The 27,061-nt window shown below is 45.3% G+C and overlaps 1 protein-coding gene across 1 annotated transcript in view; it reads right to left on the bottom strand.

Annotated features, from left to right (window-relative positions):
- LOC138646219 (transmembrane protease serine 9-like) overlaps positions 1-27,061 on the bottom strand; it is a 76,404-nt gene that overhangs the window by 13,652 nt on the left and 35,691 nt on the right. The window contains exons 11-13 of the mRNA XM_069735681.1: positions 7,682-7,892; positions 2,944-3,215; positions 1,620-1,789 (exon numbers count right to left, since the gene is read on the bottom strand). Coding sequence (XP_069591782.1) covers positions 1,620-1,789; positions 2,944-3,215; positions 7,682-7,892 — 653 coding nt within the window. The remainder of the gene's footprint in view (positions 1-1,619; positions 1,790-2,943; positions 3,216-7,681; positions 7,893-27,061) is intronic.

Here is a 27,061-nt window from a genome sequence, read left to right as displayed (position 1 = left end):
TTTCACGTGTTTATTTCTGTTAATGTTGATGATTATGGCTTACAGCCAATGAAAACCCAAAAGTCATTATCTCAGTGAATTAGAATACTTTATAACACCAGCTTGAAAAATGATTTTAACATCCAAAATGTTGTCCTGCTGAAATGTATGTTCAGTAAATGCACTCAGTACTTGGCCGGGGCTCCTGCGCATCAATTACTGCATCAATGTGGCGTGGCATGGAGGCGATCAGCCTGTGGTGCTGCTGAGGGGTTATGGAAGCCCAGGTTGCTTTGATAGTAGCCTTCAGCTCGTCTGCATTGTTGGGTCTGGTGTCTCATCTTCCTGTTGACAATACTCCATAGATTCTCTATAGGGTTAAGGTCAGGTGAGTTTGCTGCCAATCAAGCCCAGTGATACTGTTGTTTTTACACCAGGTATTGGTACTTTTGGCCGTGTGGACAGGGGCCAAGTCCTGCTGGAGAATGACATTTCCATCTCCATAAAGCTTGTCGGCAGAGGGAAGCATGAAGAGCTCCAAAATGTCCTGGTAGATGGCTGCGCTGACTTTAGGTCTTGGTAAAACACAGTGGACCTACACCAGCAGATGACATGGCTCCCCAAACCATCACTGATTGTGGAGACTTCACACCAGACCTCCAGCAGCTTGGATTGTGGCCTCTCCACTCTTCCTCCAGACTCTGGGACCTTGATTTCCAAATGAAATGCAAAATTTACTTTCATCTGAAAACAACACCTTGGACCATGGACAACAGTCCAGTTCTTCTTCTCCTTGGCCCAGGTAAGACGCTTCTGGCATTGTCTATTGGTCATGAGTGGCCGGACACAAGGAATGTGACACTTGTAGCCCATGTCCTGGAGACGTCTGTGTGTGGTGAAGCAATGACTCCAGCAGCAGTCCGCTCCTTGTGAATCTCCACCACATTACTGAATGGCCTTCTCTTAACAATCCTTTCCAGGCTGCGGTTATCCCGGTTGCTTGTGCACCTTTTTCTACCACACTTTTTCCTTCCACTCCACTTTCCATTAATCTGCTTGGGATATGGTACTCTGATCAGCCGGCTTCTTTAGCAATGACGTTTTATGGCTTACCCTCCTTGTGGAGTGTTACAATGACGCCTTCTGGACATCTGTCAGGTCAGCAGTCTTCCCCATGATTGTGGAGCCACTGAAACAGACTAAGGGACCTTTATAAACTCTTAGGAGCCTTTGTGGGTGTTTTTGTTAATTATTCTAATTTACTGAGATAATGACTTTTGGGTTTTCATTGGCTGTAAGCCATAATCATCAACATTAACAGAAATAAACACGTGAAATAGATCACTGTGTGTGTAATGACTCTATACAATATAGGAGATTCACTTTTTCTATTGAAGAACTGAGATAAATTCACTTTCTCTTGATATTCTAATTCTGTGAGATGCAGCTGTTCATGCTCATGTTAGTGCTGAGGTTACACAGAAAAAAACAAACAAAAAGCCAACCACAAGATCTTTTGAGTATAACTGAAAGAAAAGGTCCTTCACAACAGTATTACAATCAGTCCAGGAGGGGAATATTAAAGAAAAGAAGAATACAAAAAATAATAAAAAAAAGTATACGAAAAGAATGTCACCCACCTGGCAGGAGTCTTTCTGTCCGGCCTGGTAGCCGGCACATATTTGGTCACTTGGAACAATCTGTACGCTGGCACTAATGGCGGAGTTGATGTGGTACATGGCATCGCAGGCACTGTTATTGATCAGAGGCACCATGACCTGCTGCAGAGTCTGAGGATATGTAAGAGTCACTGCAGGAAGAAGAGCGAAGGTCCAGGTCATGGAGTGCAAAATAACGAAACAAAGACCAAAAGCCGCACACGAGAGGCCATCGTATTTTACTCGGTGAGTGAAGTGGTGCTGTGTGATGAGGATGCAAAGTTGTGTGGGTCTATAGGACGCCTCACAGAGACTCCGGTAAGTGATGGAGGATCTGTGGTTCTCTGGGAGGGTCAGACACAGGATAGGAGAAGTAATTATTTCACCTTGAGAAGGAAGAGAACTGTCTCCACTTGCACCTAGTGGGGGGAGCTGCAGTCAACGGCAGACCCATTAATGAGATGTGAATCATGACTAGGAATTTTGGCAAAACCAGAGACACGCATTCCATTTGGTGAAGGGTGGTTGGTCAAAAATCACTAGTAGTGGCTCAAAGCTCTTTAAAAAGGGTCTGTCAGCACAGAATGAGTGTTCGTACCAAGCACAGGTGCTCGGCGCATCATGGCGCAACCAAAAATTCGGTGCTCCTTCCCATCCATTTGTTTTCCTGCCATCTCTATCTTGATTGACAGCTCTGACTTTATTGAGTCAGAAAACGGTGGAGAGATGTAAAACAAGTAGTTTGGAAGGTGCACTGAACTTTAAGCTGCGCCTTGACGTGCCGACACTCCCATTGTGAAGTGTTGTCTGGTGAAAACAAGTTATCACCTATCCGACCATTTTCATCTGTACAGATCAGCAAAATTAGGATCTATTAGAATGGGTCTGATCACCGCTCAATTCATTCTCTGTGGGCCTGCTAACCAACATGCTCTGTGCTTTCCAGCAGCCTCCTGAAGAATAGGTGGAACGATGGTCAGGTGTCCAACCTGCCACTTTATTTTATAACAAGCATATAACTTCCTTATTTTGCCGATCGGTGTGGTTGTCACTCAGCGGTAAGACATCCACCAACCAGCAGGTTATCATCAACTTGGTGAAAAGGTAACAACTTGTTTTCCATGGACAACCCCTTCAATGGTCAATCACTGAAGTGTAAGACTTTCGGTATCTCAACGAGGAAATACATCATGACCCAGGAGATTGTTTAGATACCCTGATACAGGATGGTGATGGGGCATGGTACTCTTGGAAAGCATCATACATGATTAGGTTATAGTCCCTCGTGTCTCCTGAGTTTTCTTACCATCATTTCCCGTATTGCCCCATCCAGTTACCCAGCAGTTGGTGCCATCGGAGAAGCTCATGGACCCTGGTGGGACACACACTGGCAGGATGTAGTCGGTATAGGTAACGGGACTGGAGAGTTCAATCAGGGCGATGTCCCCCGGGGTGGCACTGCCGCTATACAGGGAGTTCACGATGATACTTTGCACACTGGACGTAATCTGATGAGTATTGGAGATCTGCAGCTGGTAATCACCAAGAACGACTGAGTAATCGGAGGGATTTTTAGACCTACAAAGAGAAACCGAACACCACAATGACGAGGAGCAACGACACCCTCCATAATGTTACACAGCAGGAAAGGAAACATCTTTGGGGCCTTTGACTGAAAGTGATGACTTCATCATTTCTGCCTCATGATGTCACCTAAGACAACATACTGGGGCAATAAATCAAAAGTGTATATACATCAACAAGACTTTCAGGTAGATATGGGACCTTCTGCCTGATCACCAACTACGAGGACCAACCCTCTACCGTGGGAGATGTGACAGGGTCACTGGCACAGTGTACGAGGGGAGATAGCGCATGTTGGCATCAGTGGTATTATTATTATTATTATTATTTATTATTATAGCGCCATTTATTCCATGGCGCTTTACATGTGAGGAGGGGTATGCATAATAAAACAAGTACAATAATCTTTAACAATACAAGTCACAACTGGTACAGGAGGAGAGAGGACCCTGCCCGCGAGGGCTCACAATCTACAAGGGATGGGTGAGGATACAGTAGGTGAGGGTAGAGCTGGCTGTGCAGCGGTTTGGTAAATTGGTGGTTACTGCAGGTTGTAGGCTTGTCGGAAGAGGTGGGTCTTCAGGTTCTTTTTGAAGGTTTCGATGGTAGGCGAGAGTCTGATATGTTGTGGTAGAGCATTCCAGAGTAGGGGGGATGCACGAGAGAAATCTTGTATGCGATTGTGGGAAGAGGAGATAATAGGGGAGTAGAGAAGGAGATCTTGTGAGGATCGGAGGTTGCGTGCAGGAAAGTACCGGGAGACGAGGTCGCAGATGTATGGAGGAGACAGGTTGTGGATGGCTTTGTATGTCATGGTTAGGTTTTTGTACTGGAGTCTCAGGGTGATGGGGAGCCAGTGCAGGGATTGACAGAGGGGAGAGGCCGGGGAATAGCGGGGGGACAGGTGGATTAGTCGGGCAGCAGAGTTTAGAATAGATTGGAGGGGTGCAAGAGTGTTAGAGGGGAGGCCACAGAGCAGGAGGTTACAGTAGTCAAGGCGGGAGATGATGAGGGCATGGACTAGGGTCTTTGCAGATTCTTGGTTTAGGAATGTGCGGATCCGTGAAATATTTTTGAGTTGGAGGCGGCAGGAAGTGGAGAGGGTTTGGATATGTGGTTTAAAGGAGAGATCAGTGTCAAGGATTACCCCAAGACAGCGGGCTTGTGGGACTGGGGAGAGTGGGCAGCCGTTTACTGTAATGGATAGGTTCGTTGGGGAGGTCGCGTGAGATGGGGGAAAGATGATGAATTCTGTTTTGTCCATGTTAAGTTTTAGAAATCTAGTGGAGAAGAAGGATGAAATAGCAGACAGACATTGAGGGATTCTGGTTAGTAGGGAGGTGATATCTGGTCCAGAGATGTAGATCTGTGTGTCGTCAGCATAGAGATGATACTGAAAGCCGTGAGATTCTATGAGCTGTCCCAGGCCAAAGGTGTAGATGGAGAAGAGCAGGGGTCCTAGAACTGAACCTTGCGGGACTCCGACAGATAGGGGGCGAGGTGAGGAGGTGGTGTGTGAGTGGGAGACACTGAATGTACGGTCAGTTAGGTATGATGAGATCCAGGATAGGGCCAATTCTGTGATTCCAAGGGATGAGAGGGTCTGCAGCAGCAGGGAATGGTCCACTGTGTCAAAGGCAGAGGACAGGTCCAGGAGGAGGAGGACAGAGTAGTGTCGCTTGCTCTTGGCGGTTAATAGGTCATTGGTGACCTTAGTTAGGGCAGTTTCAGTGGAGTGGTGTGACCGGAAGCCTGATTGAAAGCGGTCGAAGAAGGAGCAGGAAGATAGATGGGAGGACAGTTCAATATGGACATGTTGTTCCAGTAGTTTTGAGGCAAAGGGGAGAAGTGATATAGGGCGATAGCTAGATGCAGAGGATGGGTCAAGAGAGGGCTTTTTGAGGATAGGTGTGATTGAGGCATGTTTAAAGCTTAAGGGGAAAATGCCAGTTGTTAGTGATAGGTTAAAGAGATGGGTTAGGGTTGGGATGAAGACTGTGGTGAGGTTTGGGATGAAGTGGGATGGGAGTGGGTCAAGTGCACAAGTGGTGAGATGCGATCTTGAGAGTAGAGTGGAGAGTCCATCTTCTGTAATGGTGGAGAAGTTGGTTTTGGAGGTGGAGGGCTGGGTAGTTGGGAGGAAGGGTTCTGGGGGTTGTTTACTAAAATTGTCTCTGATGTTCTCAATTTTCTGCTTGAAAAATGAGGCAAAGTCTTCAGCTGAGATGAGTGGGGAGGGAGGAGGTGCTGGGGGACGGAGGAGAGAGTTGAAGGTGTTGAATAACTGTTTGGGGTTGTGAGACAGGGAGGATATGAGAGATGAGAAGTAGGTTTGTTTTGCTGTGGCGAGCGTGGTTTTGAAAGCAGTGAGGGACTGTTTGAATGCGATGAAGTGCTCGATGGAGTGGGATCTTTTCCATCTGCGCTCAGCAGCTCTGGAAGCTCGCCTCAGTTCTTTGGTCATGCTGGTGTGCCAGGGTTGTCTGTTGATTTTGCGAGCTTTGGTATCTGTGAGAGGGGCAAGAGATTCCAAAGCTGCAGCTATTGTGGTGTTATATAGAGCGGCAGCATCATCCGCATTGTGTAGGGAGCTTATGTCTGTGAGAGGGAGGAGGGATTCAGAGAGTGAGTGAAGATCAAGGTGTTTAAGATTTCTGCGAGGGTGTGAGAGTTTGTGGGGTGGGGGTTGTAGACAAGGAGTGGAAAGGGAAGAGAATGTAAGTAGGTTGTGGTCAGAAAGAGGAAGAGGTGAGTTTGAGAGGTTAGATAGGGAGCAGAGGCGGGTGAGAATGAGGTCCAGTGTGTGACCATCTTTGTGGGTGGCTGTAGAAGACCATTGAGTGAGGCCAAAGGAGGAAGTGAGGGATAGAAGTTTAGTGGCAGCTGAGAGGGAAGTGTCAATGGGGATGTTGAAGTCGCCCATGATGATAGTGGGGATGTCAGCGGTGAGGAAATGGAGTAGCCAGGTGGTGAAGTGGTCGAAGAAGGTGGTGGCTGGCCCTGGGGGACGGTAGATGACAGCCAGTTGGAGGTTGGAGGGGGAGTAGATGCGCACAGAGTGCACCTCAAAGGAAGGGAGGGTAACAGAGGGTGGCAGTGGGATTGGGGTGAAGGAGCAGTTATCTGACAGGAGAAAACCAACTCCTCCGCCATGTTTGCTGCTGGGGCGGGGTGTGTGAGAAAGGTGGAAGCCACCGTAAGAGAGTGCCGCAGGGGAGGCTGTGTCAGAAGGGGTGAGCCAGGTTTCAGTGATGCCGAGGAAGGAGAGTTTGTTATTGATAAAGAGGTCATGGATAAATGACAGTTTATTGCAGACAGAGCGTGCGTTCCATAGTGCTCCAGATAGGGAAATTGGGGGAGTGGGGGCTGGATGAATGGGTATGAGGTTACTGTGGTTGCGAGGATGTGTAGAGGATCGTGGCAGGGGATTAGAAATGAGTGTGGGGATGTGATGAGTAGGGCCAGGATTTGGGGATATGTCGCCAGCAATGAGGAGCAGCAGACAGAGCGTTAGAAGGTGTGAGCTGGATAGGTCATGATGTGGCCGTGTGTGCCTGGCGAGAAAGGATTGTATGTGGAGGAATAGTTCTGTGGAGGAGGTGAGATGACTGGGGAGGATGGAGGGAGAAATGACTAGTTCCTTACTGGGTGGAGGGACTACAGGAGTTAGGAAGAAATAAAGTAGTATGGGGGTGAATGTGAAGAGAAACCGAAACATTATAGTGGTATTCTATTTCTTTACCTTCCAGTCAATTCCTGGTATGAAACCAGGATATTTTTCCTCCAGCACACTAAGTGTTGGGAGGGTTAAAGTAAGCTGCATACATGGGCTGGTTTTATGTGAGCACTCAGAGTGGGCGGGAGAGTGCTACCATATCTCTTCCTGCAGCCGACACCGGAAGGTGCACTAGCAGGACCTGCGGTGAGGTCGCAATCATGTGACCATCATATGGTCCTGGTTAAATGCCTGGACATATGAGACAGTCTGTGGTGGTGTCTTGGGAGAGGAAGTACTCCCACGTAGCTCCAAGGAGGAGCCAAGGACATTGCCTGGTGCCTGCAGATTGAGACCTGCAGAGAAAAGGACTTGTATACTTTATTCGTTCTGTTTTTTTGTTAAGCCAGAAAGGCTCTGTTTTGTTTTGTGAACCCTGCCTTGGTGTATGCTGACTTCACTATATCAGCAGGTGCTTCACCACCACAGTGTTCCTGTTTATGCTTGAGGAAGCAGCTAAGCGTGTCAACCCCTTACACTTGGCCACATATCTCCTCTCGTACATTGTGCCAGTATCCCTGTCACAGAGGTCATTCCTTGCTTGGATATCATTTATTCTACCCTCCCCCTCCAATCCAATGGCCATATTTTACTGTACTCCTACTATAGGACATGTTATCAAATCCCACAACCCAACAAGGGCGACCATGCTAACCACTACAGGGTAGACCAGGCAGCAACTTACGATCCAAAGCAATGTGCGGCTGTGAGCACCCACTGGTTGGAGATCAGGGACCCTCCGCAGATGTGGGAACCTTCGTACCGCAGGCTGATCTGCCACGGCCATGCTCCGTCAGTTGCATCTGTGCCACCAACTATCCGATCGTTGATCACTGGACTTCCGCACGCTGATTGGGCGTCAGTGGTGGGATTGGAGATTACTGGAGAGGTGTAGACTGGAAAACAACAGAAAATGTTATCCTTAATTTATCTAACCTGGTGACATCAACCATTTATGTATCAGACAGTGTGTACTGTACCTATCAGTCATATATTCACTCACATCAGGTGACATTACTACTCAACCCTTGACCACCTAAGTTTAGGTCTTCGTCCAAGGTAGGGGTGCAATGTGTCTAAACCCCTCAAAGTGAAGCAACCAAGATTTGATGGGTCTCCCACTTGCCTGATCACCATGCCTCCTCCATATTGTCTTGGGAGGTCAGATCTACAAACAAGGGTGACCTCTGTGGCCCGAGAGCTCAGGTTTAGAGATGAGCGAATATTTCATTGTTTGGTCTGGATTACGATTGCCGAATTTGCAACATTCACCGATTAGTTGAATATTCGCCAAACAAAACCGAAAGCCATTCCAGTCAATTGGAAGCAAAACAAACGCATGCACACCTTCTAACAAGCCCAAAAGTTGCCAAAACATCAAATGAGGGACAGACACCAGGAAAGTGGCCACAATTCACCAACTGTTCAAACTGTAGCATGGGACGGCAGCAATCAGCCAGGCATGCGGTATCGGGTCTGGGACAGGATTTACAGCTTTCAATTGAACGTCACCGTAAGACGAGGTGGGTGAGGGATCGGTGTCGGCCTGTTGTGCTGGGAGCCCTGATACCACATGCAACACCTCTACCTGCTTTCATGCTCAGCCACACTCAGGTGGCACAAATATCAGTTTTGCAGAATATCATTGTCAGAAAAATCTAAGGATAGTAACACAGGTAGTTGAGTCCAAGGAAGTGGAGGCCTGATGGTGTCGGAGGCCTACTGCTACAGGCAACACGCATGAAGGAGAACCAACCAGAAGTGTTCACATTTCCAAAAATTACTGGCAGACAACAACAAAGTGGCATCAATTTCACAAGACTAGAAATAGTATAATAGGGATTGTCAGGAAAAAATGAATTATCTTCCATTGCCCTGGGTATACGGCCAGAGCTGGCGTACTTCTCCTCCCACCATTGGTTTCTAGATGTCCAATTCCTGCACGCAGCCCCCTTGCACTGCTGTTGCCCCCTCTGTGAAGTTCCACTCCCCTTCCCCTCCAACATATCGTCATTTTTATGGCCTGCCAGCAAGCCGAGCTGAATGTGTTTTCCCAACGAAATCCCTTTGTCTGTTTGACATAACACTCAAAGCCAAAATTCAATAACACACATTAATCCTAGAAACTTGAAAATTAGATTTCCAGGATTGGGGCAATTGAGGCTACACATGGTAACGTTTTGTGGCATGTAGGGCAATCAGAAACCTGGGAAATGAATTTCTGCCCACCAGCAAATCACAGACATACTGTGTTGGGACTCTAAAGAATGGTAAAATCACAGGAGAAAAAATAATGCCAATATTGATGGCCTGTGAGTTTGCAGGCCAAAGATATGCAAAGAAATGAGTTTTTGATACCTTTCAAAGAGATGTGTATCTCCCTGAAAACCGCCCATATGTGAGGTCAGCAAAGTGGGAGTTCCTAAGTTTATGGCCGAAGCATAAAACTGGAACATCCATCTTTGGCAATTATTCAGAGCCAGGAGAGACAGCTAACACCATGCTGGAATACTGAATCATTTCTTTGAGAACTCTCTTCCCCTTTATCGGCACGTCATATGACTGATATTTAGTAAGTGTTGTATTTTTCTTTTATTTAATAACTTGTGGTTTGTCTCTTTTGTAATTTCTTTTGTAAACACTGCCAACTTTTTCTGGAGTAAATTTTGAAATTTGCTAGCTTCATTCGTCTTGCTCTATGGTCGATCTGATACATACTCCACGCAAACTCACGCTACCTGGGATTGGTTTCTGACCCGATATAGGCTTGGTAATGATCCAGGCTTATATCTAAGGAGGAACTGGTGGCAGCATAGCGTTCTGGCATTATTGGAGGATGCTGGCAGTGATTGACCGGTGGTATAATGTAAATGTATATATATATTATATATATATATATATACACATATATATATATATACATCCCTCACTACAGAGTGCCCCGATAACCATCACATGACAGGGCAGACTCATCTAACATAGTAACATAGTAACATAGTTAGTAAGGCCGAAAAAAGACATTTGTCCATCCAGTTCAGCCTATATTCCATCATAATAAATACCCAGATCTACGTCCTTCTACAGAACCTAATAATTGTATGATACAATATTGTTCTGCTCCAGGAAGACATCCAGGCCTCTCTTGAACCCCTCGACTGAGTTCGCCATCACCACCTCCTCAGGCAAGCAATTCCAGATTCTCACTGCCCTAACAGTAAAGAATCCTCTTCTATGTTGGTGGAAAAACCTTCTCTCCTCCAGACGCAAAGAATGCCCCCTTGTGCCCGTCACCTTCCTTGGTATAAACAGATCCTCAGCGAGATATTTGTATTGTCCCCTTATATACTTATACATGGTTATTAGATCGCCCCTCAGTCGTCTTTTTTCTAGACTAAATAATCCTAATTTCGCTAATCTATCTGGGTATTGTAGTTCTCCCATCCCCTTTATTAATTTTCTTGCCCTCCTTTGTACTCTCTCTAGTTCCATTATATCCTTCCTGAGCACCGGTGCCCAAAACTGGACACAGTACTCCATGTGTGGTCTAACCAGGGATTTGTACAGAGGCAGTATAATGCTCTCATCATGTGTATCCAGACCTCTTTTAATGCACCCCATGATCCTGTTTGCCTTGGCAGCTGCTGCCTGGCACTGACTGCTCCAGGTAAGTTTATCATTAACTAGGATCCCCAAGTCCTTCTCCCTGTCAGATTTACCCAGTGGTTTCCCGTTCAGTGTGTAATGGTGATATTGATTCCCTCTTCCCATGTGTATAACCTTACATTTATCATTGTTAAACCTCATCTGCCACCTTTCAGCCCAAGTTTCCAACTTATCCAGATCCATCTGTAGCAGAATACTATCTTCTCTTGTATTAACTGCTTTACATAGTTTTGTATCATCTGCAAATATCGATATTTTACTGTGTAAACCTTCTACCAGATCATTAATGAATATGTTGAAGAGAACAGGTCCCAATACTGACCCCTGCGGTACCCCACTGGTCACAGCGACCCAGTTAGAGACTATACCATTTATAACCACCCTCTGCTTTCTATCACTAAGCCAGTTACTAACCCATTTACACACATTTTCCCCCAGACCAAGCATTCTCATTTTGTGTACCAACCTCTTGTGCAGCACGGTATCAAACACTTTGGAAAAATCGAGATATACCACGTCCAATGACTCACCGTGGTCCAGCCTATAGCTTACCTCTTCATAAAAACTGATTAGATTGGTTTGACAGGAGCGATTTCTCATAAACCCATGCTGATATGGAGTTAAACAGTTATTCTCATTGAGATAATCCAGAATAACATCCCTCAGAAACCCTTCAAATATTTTACCAACAATAGAGGTTAGACTTACTGGCCTATAATTTCCAGGTTCACTTTTAGAGCCCTTTTTGAATATTGGCACCACATTTGCTATGCGCCAGTCCTGCGGAACAGACCCTGTCGCTATAGAGTCACTAAAAATAAGAAATAATGGTTTATCTATTACATTACTTAGTTCTCTTAGTACTCGTGGGTGTATGCCATCCGGACCCGGAGATTTATCTATTTTAATCTTATTTAGCCGGTTTCGCACCTCTTCTTGGGTTAGATTGGTGACCCTTAATATAGGGTTTTCATTGTTTCTTGGGATTTCACCTAGCATTTCATTTTCCACCGTGAATACCGTGGAGAAGAAGGTGTTTAATATGTTCGCTTTTTCCTCGTCATCTACAACCATTCTTTCCTCACTATTTTTTAAGGGGCCTACATTTTCAGTTTTTATTCTTTTACTATTGATATAGTTGAAGAACAGTTTGGGATTAGTTTTACTCTCCTTAGCAATGTGCTTCTCTGTTTCCTTTTTGGCAGCTTTAATTAGTTTTTTAGATAAAGTATTTTTCTCCCTATAGTTTTTTAGAGCTTCAGTGGTGCCATCCTGCTTTAGTAGTGCAAATGCTTTCTTTTTACTGTTAATTGCCTGTCTTACTTCTTTGTTTAGCCACATTGGGTTTTTCCTATTTCTAGTCCTTTTATTCCCACAAGGTATAAACCGCTTACACTGCCTATTTAGGATGTTCTTAAACATTTCCCATTTATTATCTGTATTCTTATTTCTGAGGATATTGTCCCAGTCTACCAGATTAAGGGCATCTCTAAGCTGTTCAAACTTTGCCTTCCTAAAGTTCAATGTTTTTGTGACTCCCTGACAAGTCCCCCTAGTGAAAGACAGGTGAAACTGCACAATATTGTGGTCGCTATTTCCTAAATGCCCGACGACCTCCAGATTTGTTATTCTGTCAGGTCTATTAGATAGTATTAGGTCTAAAAGTGCTGCTCCTCTGGTTGGATTCTGCACCAATTGTGAGAGATAATTTTTCTTGGTTATTAGCAGAAACCTGTTGCCTTTATGGGTTTCACAGGTTTCTGTTTCCCAGTTAATATCCGGGTAGTTAAAGTCCCCCATAACCAGGACCTCATTATGGGTTGCAGCTTCATCTATCTGCTTTAGAAGTAGACTTTCCATGCTTTCTGTTATATTTGGGGGTTTGTAACAGACCCCAATGAGAATTTTGTTACCATTTTTCCCTCCATGAATTTCAACCCATATGGACTCGACATCCTCATTCCCTTCGCTAATATCCTCCCTTAAAGTGGACTTTAGACAAGACTTTACATAGAGACAAACCCCTCCTCCTCTCCGATTTTTACGATCCTTTCTAAACAGACTGTAACCCTGTAAGTTAACTGCCCAGTCATAGCTTTCATCTAACCATGTCTCGGTTATTCCCACTATGTCAAAGTTACCTGTAGATATTTCTGCTTCTAGTTCTTCCATCTTGTTTGTCAGGCTTCTGGCGTTTGCGAGCATGCAGTTTAGAGGATTTTGTTTTGTTCCAATCTCCTCACTGTGGATTGTTTTAGAAATGTTCTTACCTCCCTTCTGAGTATGTTTTCCTGGGTCGTCTTTGTTCGAGTCTAATGTTTTTCTTCCCGTCCCCTCTTCTTCTAGTTTAACGCCCTCCTGATGAGTGTAGCGAGTCTTCTGGCGAATGTGTGTTTCCCAGATTTGTTGAGGTGTACTGCAACTACTTATCCAAGGTGCACTTCCTTGCCTGACCTGAGGGTAAGGGGAGGTGCCAGAGAGCTGCAAGTTCATGTCTAAAGCTTGAAAGTGTTATCGTGACAGGGATCGACATCTCTTACATTACAGCGAACCAATCACATGGACACTCAAGCAGGAGTGTTCACATTTACCAAAAACTAGGGCATGACGCCACTGAAGTGGCATCAATTTCACAAGAGTAAAAATAGTATAATAGGGACTGACATGTTTTCCACTACAGCCAACCCAGCAGATGTAGACTAACCATGACTATTCACATTTCCACAAATTTGTGTTAACATCAACGGCAGCAGCCACACTAAAGATGTCACGGAGTGCAATTACGTGAGATTACTGCAGCACACTAAAAAATGCAATATCACCTAGTCTGTACAGTCTGCGATTGGGGTGCCAAAGTCCTTGGAGATCCATGACTTGTTCATCTTAATGAAAGGTAGATTGTCTACACTTTCAGGGGACAGCCGTATGTGCTTATCCGTCAGGCCACCACCAGCAGCGCTGAAGAGAAGACACGTTCTGAGAGAACGCTGGCTGCCGGGCACGATAATACCTCCAAGGCATGTGAGGCAAGCTCAGATCACTCATCCATTTTTTGAAGACCAACATGTGAAAGGGTCCAAACCCTCCCTGATGGTATTTATATTCAGTTCTAGATACTACTGCACCGTCCTCTCCATTCGTTTACCACATGTAAGACTTGGACTCTGTTGTGCTGGTGCATGAGCTGGCCTAAAAAAAGTGTCAAAGGACTCACAGAAATTGCTTCTTCCACTTCCACCACCGCTGCTGCTAATGTTTTGGCGTTGACGAATTGACGTGCTGGACGTTGGAAGTCTAGAGCTGCGATTCGAACTGTGTGCCTCACTGGTGTCTTGGGGAAATGCTCTCTTAAGGTTGTGTAAAAGCATGTTTCGATTCTCCAGCACTCGCGGGTCCCTTTCTAGGGCAGGGGGCATCTGGTGAAATTTGTTTTTATAACGTGGATCTTAATAAAGTGGCAACCCAGTAGTAGGCAGTATTCGTAATCATAACTATATGGGGATCATGTTGCAGATAGTGCAGCAAGAAGGCACTCATATGTTTGGCTCTACAAAGAGGTCCAATCCCATGCTGTGTTGGTGGTTGGGCAACACTGATGCTGGTTTCCTCCATCCCTTCTTGTTAACCAAGAACAACATAGAGGGCATGATTATCCTCTTCATCTCCTGACAGTTGCTCGCCCATCACCTCTTCCTCCTCCATTTGTTCCTCGGATCTTGCACCTTCACTAACAGTTTGTCTGTTATCACTAGTCCCCCTCGATCGCAGTAATCCACCCTCCCTTGGCACCTGCCTGTGTGATGACAGTCTGGAACTTAGAGACAATGTTATCCCTTCCGCATCCTCCTCTGCTACTTCCTCTTCCTCTGGGACCACCACCTCCTCCCACAGGCTATTCAATGGCTGCTCCAGCATATAGATGACCGGAATAGTGATGCTGATGACAGCTTCGTTAGCGCTAACCATCTTCGAAGCCATGCCAAAACAGTGCAGGGAGGTCCTTAATCTGTGCCCACTCCGTAAATATGATGTGCGCTACGTCCGTACTGCGTTGGCCCAGGCTATACACATGACATGCTGAGTCAGGGCTCCTTGCTGCTGCCACAGTCACAGCAACATGTGCAGAGTGGAATTCCACTGCGTCGGCACATCGCATATCGACCTGTTAACTGGCATGGAAAAAGACCTCTGTATCGATGCAAGTCGATGACCTGAGGGGTACGAATGGCAGAAATGAGCACACAGCTTACTTGCTTTCTGGAGCAGCTCTCCCAGGCCAGGATAGTGGCAGAGAAAATACTGCACCACCTGGTTGAGGATGTGAACCATGCAAGGCACGTGTGTGAGCTTGCCTCCCCTTAGGGCTGCCACCAGGTTTGCACCATTATTGAACACGATCTTCCTTGGATACAGGTTAAGCGGAGACAGCCACTGATCAAACTCAGCCTTTAGAGCTGTTCACAACTCTCCAGCTGTATGACTGCCATGTCCAACGAATATTAATTTTAACACTTCCTGATTTCAATGAGCCCTGGCTGTGCAGTACGGAGGTGGTGCATGTTTGCTCTGCACTGTTGGAACGCGTGTCTCATTAAGGCAGAGGTTGAGGGTGCAGGTGGAGACCCTAGAGGAGATAGAAGAGGCAGAAGCCGTGGAGGAAGTGTCAAATGTAGAGGTTTGGCATGCAAGCCTTGGGGATTCCAAGACTTGTGGAGCAGCACCTGCCCCCATAGCCACCGAGTGCTCAGTCACCGAGATCCAACACCCTTGGCCATGGTTACTCATACAAGTGTCTTTGGTGAAATGCAACCTGGCGGACAGAGATTTAGTCAAGTACAGGATGAGGTTGTGTGTGACATGCTGGTGTAGTGCAGGCACAGCTTTCTTAGAAAAGTAATGCCGACTGGGCAACTGGTACTGGAGGACTGCGACAGCCATCAGCTTTCGGAAATTGTCTATCTAACAGGCGGAAATGCTACATTTCCGTGGCCAACAGATTGGATATGGTGGAGTTCAACCTCTTAACTTTGCCATGTGTAGGCGGAAACAATCTCATATGTGACCACAACTGCAGGACCGTGGACGGAGTATGGTGAGCCTGACAAAACTGCTGGACTATGAGGCTGTGAGGGAGGTGCAGGCGAAGATGTTACAGTAGATTGAGAAAGTTGTGGTGTGCTTGATCTCTGAGATCGGTCAAAGCCACGGTTGTGGCTGAGGATGCATTGCACATCGTGGCTGCATGACTACGTCTCTGTGATGGACAGTGCAATGTAACCTCTTCGTCCTCCTCCACAGATGACCTAATCCACTGTGTGCCTCTATGTTCACGTAAACTGGGATCTAACACATCATCATCATCATCCTCTGTGTTATCACATTCCTCGCCCTTGGAGTCACCCTCTTCATGCCCAGACAGCACAGTGCAGTCTATGTGAGCCTTAGATATGAGTCTCAACAGGATCACCTCCCCCAAGGGGTTAACGTCTGATGATGAGGGTCAGGATTCTGTTCGGACCCTACTTTGTCCTGCCCCAGATCCAATCTAAAAAAAATCTTGGGCATCGATGCAGATTTCCCCCTCTTGACTCTGCAGTGCTTTTGAGTACACTTCTGATGAACATGGCATAGAATGTGTGAACAGCTCTTCAGACTCATCCATCTGTGGTTCTGTACAGTCAGTTGTATGGTTGGAGAGTTGGGACGTGTTGGGAAGCACCGGGAATTTGAGTGCCACCTCTGTAGACTGTACTGGGTGTGATGTTGAGGTGGAGGAAGAGGAGGAGAGGCCACTTGAAGCTTCACTTACCATTCACTCGAGTACATGCTCTTTCTGGGCATCAACGACAAGGCGTACCGCTGTGCGTCTCCCAAAGAAAGGTAGTGGTGTAGTCTGTCCAGTAACATAAGTGGTCAGTTGTCTTTGCACAGGACGTGACGTTGCTTTGCTAGTGCTTTCACAAACATTGCAACCTACCCCCACGTACACCAAGCCTAATTCCCCTTCCACCACGGCCTCGCTTTTTCTCAGTGATGTTGCTCAGACAGTGTGGTAGGAGCACAGTATTAGAAGAAGAAAAAAAATAGATTTTAAAGTCTGCACCACCTCTTCAAACAGCTGAACTTCAGTGACAGTAAATTCAAAGTTGAAATATAGCATGCTGTATCGTGTTAGTCACAGAAAATAGAATTGTTTGAGTGTGGATGAGGCCTGTATGACAAAGAAGTTCTGCTACAATTTTACAAGAGATGTCCCCTATGGTATGACAATAGGAACAGAATTTTTTTGTTTTAAGTGTGGGTGACGCCTGTATAGCTTAGAAGATATGCTCCACACAATTTCAAAATCAGATTTAGCCTGATGTATCACATTTGTAAAACCCCAAAATTTTTTAAATGCAACAGCCCCGGACACACAACAATTTCACGGCCACAATATTGCAACATGGGATACGGCGAGATATATCTTGTTTAGCAACAGAAAAAAAATTATTATTTTTTTTAATGTGCATGAGTTATACACACTGTGGAATTTAACTGCTACTAAATAACAAGGTGAGATATGGCACGGTGAATCACGACTACAACTGCCAAAAAAAAAAAAAAGACTGTTTACAAGGACGCCACGCCTCTGAGCTCTGCAAACCCCCTCCCCACATCAAACACGTGCCGAACGCTCATGATACACCACCATTATCGCTACTAAAGTTATGAAAATACTTTTGTAGCAGCGCAAATATTTTGCCATACTTTACTGAAGGCTTCCAATTTTATAACATTTGGCTAGTGTTTCCGATCGCGAATCCGAATGTGTCATATTCGTGCCGAATTCATGTTTGGCGATCGTTTTCCAAACAAATGTGCTCATCTCTAACCGTGATGGAGGAGAGGGAGGGATCCTTCTCCCTGTGAGATCGGCTTCAAAAGCTGCAGCCCGAGGGGCTTTAACAATTTGTTCTGCTATTTTTGGACGTGTTGGGAAACGTTTTCTCTGCAGGTATTCGTCACGGAGAACTGAGAGAGAAGAATAAAACTCCAAGGGTTAAACAGAAAGAAGAGAGTCAGCGCGTCTCATGGTTTCTGGAATTATTGTCTATGGGTGGAGAAGGTGACAAAAACACGGGACAATAAAACATGTCCAATATCTACAGCGAGGCCGAGCATTTTCCCAATTCAGAAGCATTTCTTTGGTGCACATTAAGTGTGAGGTCATGTTCTCATGATGTATTTTACGCGGCAAAATTTTGGAAAAATGCAAGTTCCCTTTTTTGCTTAAAGTATGTGCACACGTTGCAGATTTGGCTGCAGACCAGCAGCGGATTTCGCCCTGCAGATCCGCAGCAGTTTTCCATGCGGTGTACTGTACCATGTAACATAGTAACATAGTAACATAGTAACATAGTTAGTAAGGCCGAAAAAAGACATTTGTCCATCCAGTTCAGCCTATATTCCATCATAATAAATCCCCAGATCTACGTCCTTCTACAGAACCTAATAATTGTATGATACAATATTGTTCTGCTCCAGGAAGACATCCAGGCCTCTCTTGAACCCCTCGACTGAGTTCGCCATCACCACCTCCTCAGGCAAGCAATTCCAGATTCTCACTGCCCTAACAGTAAAGAATCCTCTTCTATGTTGGTGGAAAAACCTTCTCTCCTCCAGACGCAAAGAATGCCCCCTTGTGCCCGTCACCTTCCTTGGTATAAACAGATCCTCAGCGAGATATTTGTATTTTCCCCTTATATACTTATACATGGTTATTAGATCGCCCCTCAGTCGTCTTTTTTCTAGACTAAATAATCCTAATTTCGCTAATCTATCTGGGTATTGTAGTTCTCCCATCCCCTTTATTAATTTTGTTGCCCTCCTTTGTACTCTCTCTAGTTCCATTATATCCTTCCTGAGCACCGGTGCCCAAAACTGGACACAGTACTCCATGTGCGGTCTAACTAGGGATTTGTACAGAGGCAGTATAATGCTCTCATCATGTGTATCCAGACCTCTTTTAATGCACCCCATGATCCTGTTTGCCTCGGCAGCCGCTGCCTGGCACTGGCTGCTCCAGGTAAGTTTATCATTAACTAGGATCCCCAAGTCCTTCTCCCTGTCAGATTTACCCAGTGGTTTCCCGTTCAGTGTGTAATGGTGATATTGATTCCTTCTTCCCATGTGTATAACCTTACATTTATCATTGTTAAACCTCATCTGCCACCTTTCAGCCCAAGTTTCCAACTTATCCAGATCCATCTGTAGCAGAATACCATCTTCTCTTGTATTAACTGCTTTACATAGTTTTGTATCATCTGCAAATATCGATATTTTACTGTGTAAACCTTCTACCAGATCATTAATGAATATGTTGAAGAGAACAGGTCCCAATACTGACCCCTGCGGTACCCCACTGGTCACAGCGACCCAGTTAGAGACTATACCATTTATAACCACCCTCTGCTTTCTATCACTAAGCCAGTTACTAACCCATTTACACACATTTTCCCCCAGACCAAGCATTCTCATTTTGTGTACCAACTTCTTGTGCGGCACGGTATCAAACGCTTTGGAAAAATCGAGATATACCACGTCCAATGACTCACCGTGGTCCAGTCTATAGCTTACCTCTTCATAAAAACTGATTAGATTGGTTTGACAGGAGCGATTTCTCATAAACCCATGCTGATATGGAGTTAAACAGTTATTCTCATTGAGATAATCCAGAATAACATCCCTCAGAAACCCTTCAAATATTTTACCAACAATAGAGGTTAGACTTACTGGCCTATAATTTCCAGGTTCACTTTTAGAGCCCTTTTTGAATATTGGCACCACATTTGCTATGCGCCAGTCCTGCGGAACAGACCCCGTCGCTATAGAGGCTCTAAAAATAAGAAATAATGGTTTATCTATTACATTACTTAGTTCTCTTAGTACTCGTGGGTGTATGCCATCCGGACCCGGAGATTTATCTATTTTAATCTTATTTAGCCGGTTTCGCACCTCTTCTTGGGTTAGATTGGTGACCCTTAATATAGGGTTTTCATTGTTTCTTGGGATTTCACCTAGCATTTCATTTTCCACCGTGAATACCGTGGAGAAGAAGGTGTTTAATATGTTAGCTTTTTCCTCGTCATCTACAACCATTCTTTCCTCACTATTTTTTAAGGGGCCTACATTTTCAGCTTTTATTCTTTTACTATTGATATAGTTGAAGAACAGTTTGGGATTAGTTTTACTCTCCTTAGCAATGTGCTTCTCTGTTTCCTTTTTGGCAGCTTTAATTAGTTTTTTAGATAAAGTATTTTTCTCCCTATAGTTTTTTAGAGCTTCAATGGTGCCATCCTGCTTTAGTAGTGCAAATGCTTTCTTTTTACTGTTAATTGCCTGTCTTACTTCTTTGTTTAGCCACATTGGGTTTTTCCTATTTCTAGTCCTTTTATTCCCACAAGGTATAAACCGCTTACACTGCCTATTTAGGATGTTCTTAAACATTTCCCATTTATTATCTGTATTCTCATTTCTGAGGATATTGTCCCAGTCTACCAGATTAAGGGCATCTCTAAGCTGTTCAAACTTTGCCTTCCTAAAGTTCAATGTTTTTGTGACTCCCTGACAAGTCCCCCTAGTGAAAGACAGGTGAAACTGTACAATATTGTGGTCGCTATTTCCTAGATGCCCGACCACCTGCAGATTTGTTATTCTGTCAGGTCTATTAGATAGTATTAGGTCTAAAAGTGCTGCTCCTCTGGTTGGATTCTGCACCAATTGTGAAAGATAATTTTTCTTGGTTATTAGCAGAAACCTGTTGCCTTTATGGGTTTCACAGGTTTCTGTTTCCCAGTTAATATCCGGGTAGTTAAAGTCCCCCATAACCAGGACCTCATTATGGGCTGCAGCTTCATCTATCTGCTTTAGAAGTAGACTTTCCATGCTTTCTGTTATATTTGGGGGTTTGTAACAGACCCCAATGAGAATTTTGTTACCATTTTTCCCTCCATGAATTTCGACCCATATGGACTCGACATCCTCATTTCCTTCGCTAATATCCTCCCTTAAAGTGGACTTTAGATGTAAACCTATGGAAAACCAAAATCCGCAGTGCACATGCTGCAGAAAATTCAGCGCGAAAACGCTGCGGTTTATGTTCCACAGGGCGTTTCACCTGCGGATTTTGCAGAATCTGCGCTGAAAAATCCGCAATGGAATCCGCAACGTGTGCACATACCCTAATAGGTGCAGAAAATCTGCAACATCAAAAGCCCTCACCGAAAAGCTCATCGTGGGAACGCAGCCCAAAACTCTGGGATTCTATACTTAACTGTGAACCAAGACATTTCTCAGCCTCAAAAGAAAAACCACCTAAGGGCGGTTTCACAACTTCTGATATTTCCGGTACCCTAGATATCCTTGTCTGTGTGTGTAATACTTGTGCTGCATCTCTACCCCATACACTGACACCAGGGAAGCAGCGGTACAGTTAGCGCTGTTCCCGGGTGCTGAAGACTCCTCATCATTCTCCCCTGCTATACCGGCGAGCTGGGGATAATGATGAGAGTAGTATTCAAGTGATAACAATGACAGCAGTCGGCGGCTGATGGGACTATTACTCCCATCAGCCTACACCTGCTGCCACTAGTACCAGTGACAGTATTCATCAGCCGGCTCCTGCGCTATAAACAAATAAAAAAACAGCATAGGTTCCCCTGTTTTTTTTGATAACCAGCTTGCAAAATTCACAGCTTTGGGCTGCAACCCTCAGCTGTCAGCGTTCGCAAGGCTGGTTATCAAGAATAGAAGGGGTCACATCAATTTTTCACAACCAGTCAAGCTAAAGCAGACAGGTTGGGGCATGTATCCTTAGGCTGGTAAGGGGTCATGGATATTGGCCTCTCCGGCCTAAAAATAGCGGCCCGCAGCCGCCCAGAAAAGGCGCATCTATTAGATGTAAAAATTCTGGTGCTTTGCCTGGCTCTTCCCATTTGCCCTGTAGCAGTAGCAAGTGGGGTTGATGTCACCTTTGTATTGTCTGGTGACATCAAGCCCACGGATTAGTAATGGAGAAGCATCTATAATACACCTATCCATTACTAATCCTATAGTTACATGGTAAATAAAGACACAGCCAGAATAAAGTTCTGTATTAGAAATAAAACACTTACATTTTTAGTTGAAAATAACAAAACACAGTTATACTCCCCTAACGCCTAATTCCACTGAAGCCCTCGTCTTCTGTAATAAAACAAAAATTAAAAACAACAATATCCCTCACCTATCTGTCGTTCTCTGCCCAATTGTCAAAAATGAGGGGGGACCCCCTCGCCCTTTTTTTTACATTTACATAGATAACTATAAAAGAAAAAAACAGCGTGGGGTCCCTTCTATTCTTGATAACCAGCCTAGCTAATGCTGACAGCTGAGGGTTGCAGCCCCCCCACTGTCAGTTTTGCCTCGCTGGTTATAGAGAATACAGGGGAACCCAAGCTGTTTTTTTCATTTAGTTCCTTCCTATCAATACAGGCTTCACCAAGACATAAGCCAGAGGTAAGTGTTCACACTGGGCAGTTAGGGAGGGACCCATCCGACCCATGAGATTACCTTGACGTTGGTGTATGGGCTCAAAATTTTTGGCCAAATTTTGTGCTAAGCAACTCATGTGTTTTTTTGTAAAATTTCAAAAGCCATTTTGCTATTCACACTCCATGTATTTCACATTGACCTTGCTTTAGGGCAATTTAGTGAAACCTTTTTCTTTATTTGCTAAGTAAAAACAAAACAACCAAAAACGGACATGTCGGCATGTTTTGCCCAGGGACACACACGGACATGTACCTAAAACCCTGCACAAGTAGAGAGCGTCTAGGAGGATCACTGGCAGGAGGTTACATGAAGTCAAAGCTCCCGCGATGAGTAGGTGAAGCTGCAGATTTTCTGTCTCTAGATAAAATAGAGTTTTTCATTGTGTTTCAGTACTTTTTTTACATTAGTTTTTATTGTGCGGTTTTCAGTTGGGTTTTGTTCTCTCTCGCTCTCATGTTTTAATAAATAAATGAATTTTTGTTTTTTAGAAACTTTTTGTTACTTTGATTAAACTTCATTGTTGTCTGGTGCTGATTAAATGTTATCATCTGCGGACTTCGATATAGAAAATTTATAAATGAAAAAAAATGTATTGGTAGAGAAATTGACTCATTGCAAAGTTCAAAACTGCCCCAGTAAGTGAGTACACCCAGCATAAAGAAAGAAGGCAGTGGGGGAATTACAGAAATATCAAATCACATTGCTGGAACTCAAACGCTCATCGAAAATTGCAGCAAAAACAACTCCCCAAATAATCGCGGGAACGTAAGACGCGGATTCTCTGTACTCACAAAAAACACAAGAGCGCAATCTTCACGAATCACAATGTATCACAGTATGGAATGGCTACAGAACACGACGTGTCGGCATTATATCTTCTGGGTCCCGATAAGTCTGACACTGTATCATCACCGAATATCATTAGCACAATGTAATAATCATCCAGCGCCATTCTCCAGAGATGGGATCGACTGTACGGCCCCGGGACGCCCAGAGATGACCTAGAAATCGCGCTCAGGTATTGTTTGTCCTGTAAATAATATCTGACCCCGGTTGATCGGATATGATCAGAATTTCCCGGTGTTACGATCCGATCCGCCCTCCTCACTCCGATAGAGAACGGAATCACATCGGTGATCGGATTCTGTAAGCCGCAGTCGTCGCAGGAGACACTTACCGGAGAGCAGCAGGAGGCCGGCGAGATAGTGGAGGTCACTCATGGCCACGCGGATTCGGTACAGTCCAATTTCTGGGAGTTTTTACCGGATAAAGCTCCTTACTGAGGACTGATGTCTCCTCGCATCCACCGCAGCATCACCCAGTCCCTCGGAGCTCAGAATGCGGCTCGACCTGTTCCTACAGAGAACGCTTCTCTTCTGACAACCGCGACTGAGATAAGTGCATGTGACCGGAGACCAGACGTGGCGGCCATTGTCATACTAATGACGTCATCTCTCAGCAGATACTAACCTTGTGGGGGTTTTACCAATCACCTGCCGGTAACAGCCGACCCCGAACTCCACTCATCACCGCTCACCTGCTCCCCCGCCTCTAGTCACACCCAAAGCTGCTCCCTGCAAGTTTCATATGGAAAGATTGCATTGGGGGCGCTGGCTAATTTTACAGGGGCGTTTTTTTTTTTATACCACTTATTTTGCTAAACTTTGTCACTTTCCAAAATAACATCAAGAAAGACAGAAAAATTCTAATCGGCGCTCCTGGACACTTCTTTTTTCCTCTCCTCCGATCTCTTCTCATTTATTTGCTTTCATTCATCTCTTTTCTCCCTTTGTGTCTTCCCGCTTTTCTTTTCCCCCCTTTGCTCTCCTCTCTTCTTCTTCTTTCCCTTTGTGCCTCCTCTCATCTCTTCTCCTCTCCCGTGCTCTCTTGTCCTGTCTCCTGTTCCTTTCCTTCTTCTCTCCCATTTATGCACCTCCTCATCTCTCCTATCGTTTTCTCTCATCCCCCTCTTCTCTTACCTTTCCTTCTCGCCTCTCCATTCACCTCATGCCTTTTTCGCTTTCTTCTCTTCCCCTCTTCCTCTTCCCTTCCCACCTCTTTTCCATTGATCTACCCTCCAGTCTCATTTCCACTCCACAACTCTCTTCTCTCCCCTTCTTTCCTCACCTACGTACTCCATTTTTCTCTTCCCCTTGCCTTTCCTTTTCTTATTCCTCCTTTCCTCTCCTCACCTCTCTTCGCTTCCCTTCTTTCCTCCCTTCTCCTCTCCTTTTCCCTCTTACCCTTGAGTCGCCATCAAGGCCATGGGGTACCCAGTGCCGGGTCTGGTGTTCACAGTGGTGACCCGGTCCGTGGCCCTGGGCGCCCATGAAAAAGGAAAATTGAATAAAGTTTATGTTCGTGAGTGACGCCACCTGTGGTATTCGGTCAGGGTGACCGACGCTGCTTTAAGGGGTCCTCTGGGGTGATGTTATGGCAGCTAGATGGTATACCTTCCCACAGGTGAAGTATATCCCCAGGGCTCCCGGTGTGTAGATGGAAGATGGTGAGAGGTGCAGTAAAGAACGAGGACACTGGTTTGCAGTCTCTTTACCTGGGTTACTGAAGACTTCAGGCAGCCACAGTCCAGGGCACCAGATCACAGGTACAGGCAGGGTCCGGCCGGCTTGGAAGCAAATCCAGAGTCCCCTTTACCAGGTGGAGATGAAAGTCTTCCTCTAGCGCGGTGGTGTAGTCCCTTACTGCCTATGGCTTCAGATAAGGTCCTCACAGTTCTTCTCTCTGTCCCCCATATAGGATAGGACAATACCTGCATGACCGATAACTCAAGCCTTTTTACAGGACTCTACCACGCCCCGGGCTCTAAGTGTTACTGTGTCTCAGGTGTGTGTGGCGGACAGGTAACTTGCAGTTCAGCTGTCCTGCTGGTTTCTGATGTAAGTCTTAGAGTACCTTACAACCTCGGTTGTCCGGCTACCGGTTATCTGCGCTTTGCCAGGGAGACAGTCTTTTTGCTGCTGTCCTCCCCCTGGTGTCACTCTACTGTGCTTTGCTCTCCTGTACGCTCACTGAACAATGTTTGGCTTTCCATATGTCTCTTTCTTTAGGAGCAGTAGTACTTCAGACTACACTGCCCCTTCGTTCGTTCTTCCTGCCTCAGACTGCTCCAGTCTGCTTCCTGGCACTTTCTGACTTGACTTTCCCTGAAAACCACAATATATATGGGGCGTCACCTAGGAATAGGATCAAAGGGTCCCCCTTGTGGCCTGGAGTGTGATCATGTTGTGTGTAAGGTGATTACCTAATGAGTTATCCTTCATCGCTTCCAAACGTAACATCACTCTCCTCGTGAGGAAAGCAATGCTACTGTGATGACCAGGACCCTGGGGCGCCACACTCTTACCTCGCTTTTTACCCTTCCTCCTTTCCACTCCTCACCTCTCTTCTCTTCCCCTCTTTCCTCACTCCCCCTCTCCTTTTCCCTCTTCCCTTCACCTCTCCTTTTCCCATCCCTCCTCTCTTCTCATCTTTCCTCCCCTCCCCTCTCATTTTCCCTCTTCCCCTCACCTCTCTTTTCCCCATTCCTTTTGTCCTCTCCTGACCTCTTTTCTCTTCCCTTTCCCTTATTTTCCCTTACCTTCTTTCCTTACCCCTAATCTCCTTTCCCCTCACCTCTTCTTTTCCCAGTCCTTCCCTCCTCATCTCTCCTTCCATCTCTCTCATCTGGGCAGACACTCCACATATCTGGCACATTATAGAGAGCACCCGTGTGTTATTAGGGTACTTGGGTTTTGATTTCATCACGTGAATCATATGACATAACAGAAACTTACAACTTTTCGGATATGAACTGTAGCAGCAGAAAGTCAGCGGAGGACACCGCCTCTGCCTGGAATGTATAACAATAGATTAGCGGAAATAGATGTGTTCCTACATAATCTCATGTGATGTCTAATCTATCTGCTGAGTCATGTGTTGGACTAGATAATGGTCACCTTCTTGGACTATAGTTTCCAACTAGTGACTTCTGGATCCTTCATTTTCCAGCTGCTCTAGACTCCTGAAGCCATTAGAACATATTGGCAGTTGTAGGCTATTGACAGATGAAGCCTCAGGAGGAAGAGCACAGTGTTAGAGTAACTGAACCCACGCCATGGCTGAGGACCCTCTGTGTGATGGCGTTCTGTCTGCAGACTACTTTCTGATGGATTCTTTTCTCACTCCATGATTACTATACTCTGGCGTCTGAAGAGACGTAGGAGCTTAGTAAGGAACATTTGATTTGCAAGGAAGAACTTCTATATGAATTGAATTTCTTGGCTGCATTGGAGCGGAGTGGATCTGTCAAATTTATATTCCAGCAGATTCACCGATCACTTCTGGATACTCCACTCTTTATATTAATGTAACATCACCACAAGCTTGCAGTGAAGACAGTGACCCTTGTTCTTCTCATATTCTCATACAGTGACCCTCACTATCCGCATGTCAGGTTTTTTTGCTTCTTCCATAAATGTAAAACCAGTCGTAAGAGCAAAATCCTTGGTTTTCCTTCTGGATCCGTCTTCTTATTGATGTCAGCAGTGTCCGAAGGAGAGATGCAGAGATGCGGGCTCTACGTACCCCCTACCCTTATGCCCACTCTTTTTTAAGCCTGTCAGAAATTTCACCAGAAGGAGAGAGGTATGGATGTTCTCCCTGGGCTCCCAGGACCTCTCCTCATGACCAAACCCCTTCCAAGCCTCAAGAAGGAAGGTATTTCCTCTTACCCTCTTGGTGGACATAATGTTCTCAGCCTCAAAAACATATTTAGTGCTGCAGGAGCTGGAGTGGTACTAGGAACCTTGAAGAAAGAACTAAGGACAAC

Source organism: Ranitomeya imitator, chromosome 7 (assembly GCF_032444005.1).
Source record: "Ranitomeya imitator isolate aRanImi1 chromosome 7, aRanImi1.pri, whole genome shotgun sequence".
NCBI lineage: Eukaryota > Metazoa > Chordata > Amphibia > Anura > Dendrobatidae > Ranitomeya > Ranitomeya imitator.
The sequence above is the reverse complement of the archived record's forward strand: the minus strand, read 5'-3'. Positions and strand labels throughout refer to the sequence as shown.